Below are 3,412 nucleotides of genomic sequence, written 5' to 3' on the forward strand. Positions count from 1 at the left end.
AGCACCTGTCTGTGATCCCAGAACTTGGGAAGCTGAATGAAGCACAAAGATTTTGAGATAAGCCTGGGCTACTTAGCAAGACTGTCTCCCCCTAAAAAAAATGTGACAAGAAATACACAATATAAAACTTACTGGGAGGCAGAGGCAGGTGGAACTCTGAGTCTGAGGCCAGCGTGGTCTACAGAGTGAATTCCAGGACAACCAGAGCTACACAGAGAAACCCTGTTTCAAAAACCAAACAAACAAAACAAAACAACCAAAACCCCCAACAACTTATATCCTCACAGTTTTAAGTGTCTGAGTATGCCCACACTGAACTGTCAGCACCAAAGCCAGTGAGAGAACTCTTTGATTTAGTGATAGCAGAAATGAATGAGCCAAATGTGGTCCTGCAGCACAGCTTTATGGGGGCTTTTACTCCAGGGGACAGGGGCAGCCCTTCTCAGGTCGCCTCGAAGCAAAGGAGCCAGTGTCTTATCAGGTTCTCCATGTGGGCTGAGGTCAGATCGTTTTCTACAGGTCATGAGTACAACATTTTAAAAAGATTTTTATTTTTTGTGGAATGTATGGGCCGACAGTTGTTTGACTTTGGTACTATCCTGGTTATTATTGTTTAACATTTGATTTTTTTAAATTTTTATGTGGATGTAGTGTGTGTGTGTGTGTGTGTGTGTGTGTGTGTGTGTGTGTGTGTGCCTACCATATGTGTCCAGGTAAACAGAGAGACCAGATGAAGGTGTTGGACCTCCTGCAGCTGGAGTTACAGGTTGTGAGCTACCCAGCATGCGTGTTGGATATGGAACCCAAGTCCTCTGGAAGAACAAGCAACTCTTGACCTCAGACATCCCCAGACCCTCATTCTGTTTTGTTTTTATTTTTTGGTTTTTCAAGACAGGGTTTCTATATGTAGCCCTGGCTGTCCCGAAACTTGCTCTGTAGACCAGGCTAGCCTTCTGCTTCTGCCTCCCAAGTGCTGGGACTAAAGGCGTGCACTGCCACAGTCAGCCTCATCCTGCCAGGCTCTTCCCAGGGACCAGAGCAGGAGGGTTAGAGAAGACCTATCCGGTACTATTGAAGACTTGGAGAGTAGGAGGAAGATACAGGCGCTACTCTCAGTGGGGAACGGCTCATCTCCCTCTGTCCCCTTGTGGTCCTCCTCACCATCCATCCCCAACATCTGTGCGTGTTTCGCAACTGTTGCTCTCTGTCTGTTAACTGACACATCCCTGCTTCAATCAGAATAGTTTAAGGGAATGGTTTGTCGAGAGTCTTTCAGCCCAGAGAAGCCAAGGGATAGCATTGCCCCACTGTTCTGAGTCTGAAGTCAGCTGCCACCTGAGTTTGACACTAACAAGATCAAAGTCATCTACCTGAACGGCATGGGTGGCATAGAAAAAAAAAAACTTGGCAATGACAGAACAGCTGTGATTGGACGGTCAAAGAATCACAGTGGGCTTGCCTTCCAAAATAAAAAGGCCCTGTCTTGGTCGCCTAAAATGTTTTCCATATGTGTTCCAGTGTTTGAAAATTAAATTCATGTATATGTCTGGATGTCCTCACCTCAGAGGACTTCAGAGACCTATTTCTCCATGGCAAACGGTGACGAGGTCCGCTGAGCCCACGTTTAGCTGGGCCCACGGTTCATGTTACACAGGTCCCCTTCCTCACAAGGAAGTGCTCCATCGTGTTGTTTGTCCCGCCCAGCGAGCTTTTGTCTCTTCTGTGTTTCTCCTCTGATACCGGTGTGTGTGTGTGTGCGTGTGTGTGTGCATGCGTGTGTGTGTGTTCATATGAGTGCCAGTACACATGGCTGTGTGTGCTTACACAGACAAGAGGACGACTTCAGCTGTCACTCCTCAGGCACTGTGCACCTTGCTTTTTAAGACAGGGGACCTGACCTGGAATTCACAAAGTGAGCAGGGAGAGGAGCTGCCTGTTTCTGCTTCCCAGTACTGCAGTTAATAATCACATGTCATCACGTTCTTTGTGTGTGTGTGTGTGTGTATGTGTGTGTGTGTGTGTGTGTGTGTGTGTTTTGTTTTAATGTGGATTCTGGACATGGAACTCAGGTCCTCATGATTACAAACCAAACACCAACTGAGCCGTCCCTCAGCTGCTACCTGGTGCCCACTGGAATTACTATGGCAATCTTCGTCTTAGAATTTTATCTACCCCTTACCCTAATTCAGTATTCTGACCTGCCGGTTCTGGTTGTTCCAAATCCATTTGTTTTGTTTTTGTTTAAGACAAAGTTTTGCTACATAGATTAAGCTAGCCTATATCTCACTATATAGACTAGGCTGGCCTCAAACTCACAACAGTCCTCCCGACTCAGCCTCTTAAATGCTGGGATTGCAGCTGTGCGCCACCGTGCCCAGCTTCCAAACTCATTCTTGAACTGCCTCCATTCCCCAAGGGTAGTCGATACAGACGAAAACCTGTCTTAAAGTTGACACACCACAGTAATTCTGTGATTTTACTCATGTTTTCTCCCTTGAAGATGTTTTCCTTTGGTGCCTCATAGTCTCATTTTCATTTCTTCCTAATCTCGGGGGCAGGGGGCTCTTCGGTCTTCCTGATTCTAGTTGGAGGAGAGAAGACCACCTCTGGGCACTTTATGGGGGTGACCTATGACCTTACTGACTTGCTGTCCAGAGAGCTGGGGTTTTGACTATGGATTGGGAGCAGACTCATGCAGTAGGGGAAGTGATGTGTTGACTCTATGTGGTCCAGAGAAAGTCAGGGCTGGTCTACCTGGAGCCCATAGGACTCTTGCAGGTTGGCTTCTAGGACTCTGACAGCACCCCTCCCTCCCATAATAGAAATACATCTAGCCAAGCAATATGATGCATCTTAATTTTATTAGGATGACACATAGGGCTGGGCAGGTGTCAGGGTAAAGGGAGGCACTGGGGGGATACAGCGGAGAGGCCGCGTACACGCTGTGGAGACGCTGCGCCGCTAGAAGGCACAGCTGCTTTCCACAAAGCGGCGGCACTTCATGACCCGCAGGTAGGTCTCAGCCTTGTGCAGGTCCTTCTTGAAGCAGGAGAGTAACCCGTAGTTTTTGAGCAGGGCGTCATCACTGCGCATGTTGGTGTCAAACTTGTCATAGGTTTGCTTGAGGATCTGCCCAATGCGGGGGCTGCCGTCTTCCAGCTCCTGCAGGGGGAAGGATGGGCAGGAGAGGCACAGGAATCTCAAGAGCTGTGCCCTCCCCCAACTCCAGGACCTAGAGAAAGGCCTGGAAGCTTCATAAGAAGAAAGAAACGAAGCCGGGCGATGGTGGCACACGCCTTTAATCCCAGCACTCAGGAGGCGAAGGCAGGCGGATCTCTGTGAGTTCGAGACCAGCCTGGTCTACAGAACTAGTTCCAGGACAGGCTCCAAAGCCACAGAGAAACCCTGTTTC

General features: G+C 48.5%; 1 protein-coding gene across 1 annotated transcript in view; it reads right to left on the reverse strand.

Moving 5' to 3' along the window:
* Positions 1-2,875: 2,875 nt before the first annotated feature.
* The window catches only part of Gh1 (growth hormone 1), a 1,909-nt gene continuing 1,372 nt past the window's right edge, over positions 2,876-3,412 (reverse strand). The window contains exon 4 of the mRNA XM_026780072.1: positions 2,876-3,162. Coding sequence (XP_026635873.1) covers positions 2,962-3,162 — 201 coding nt within the window. The 3' untranslated portion in view covers positions 2,876-2,961. The remainder of the gene's footprint in view (positions 3,163-3,412) is intronic.

This window comes from Microtus ochrogaster, chromosome 7, assembly GCF_000317375.1.
Source record: "Microtus ochrogaster isolate Prairie Vole_2 chromosome 7, MicOch1.0, whole genome shotgun sequence".
NCBI classification, from domain to species: Eukaryota; Metazoa; Chordata; class Mammalia; order Rodentia; family Cricetidae; genus Microtus; species Microtus ochrogaster.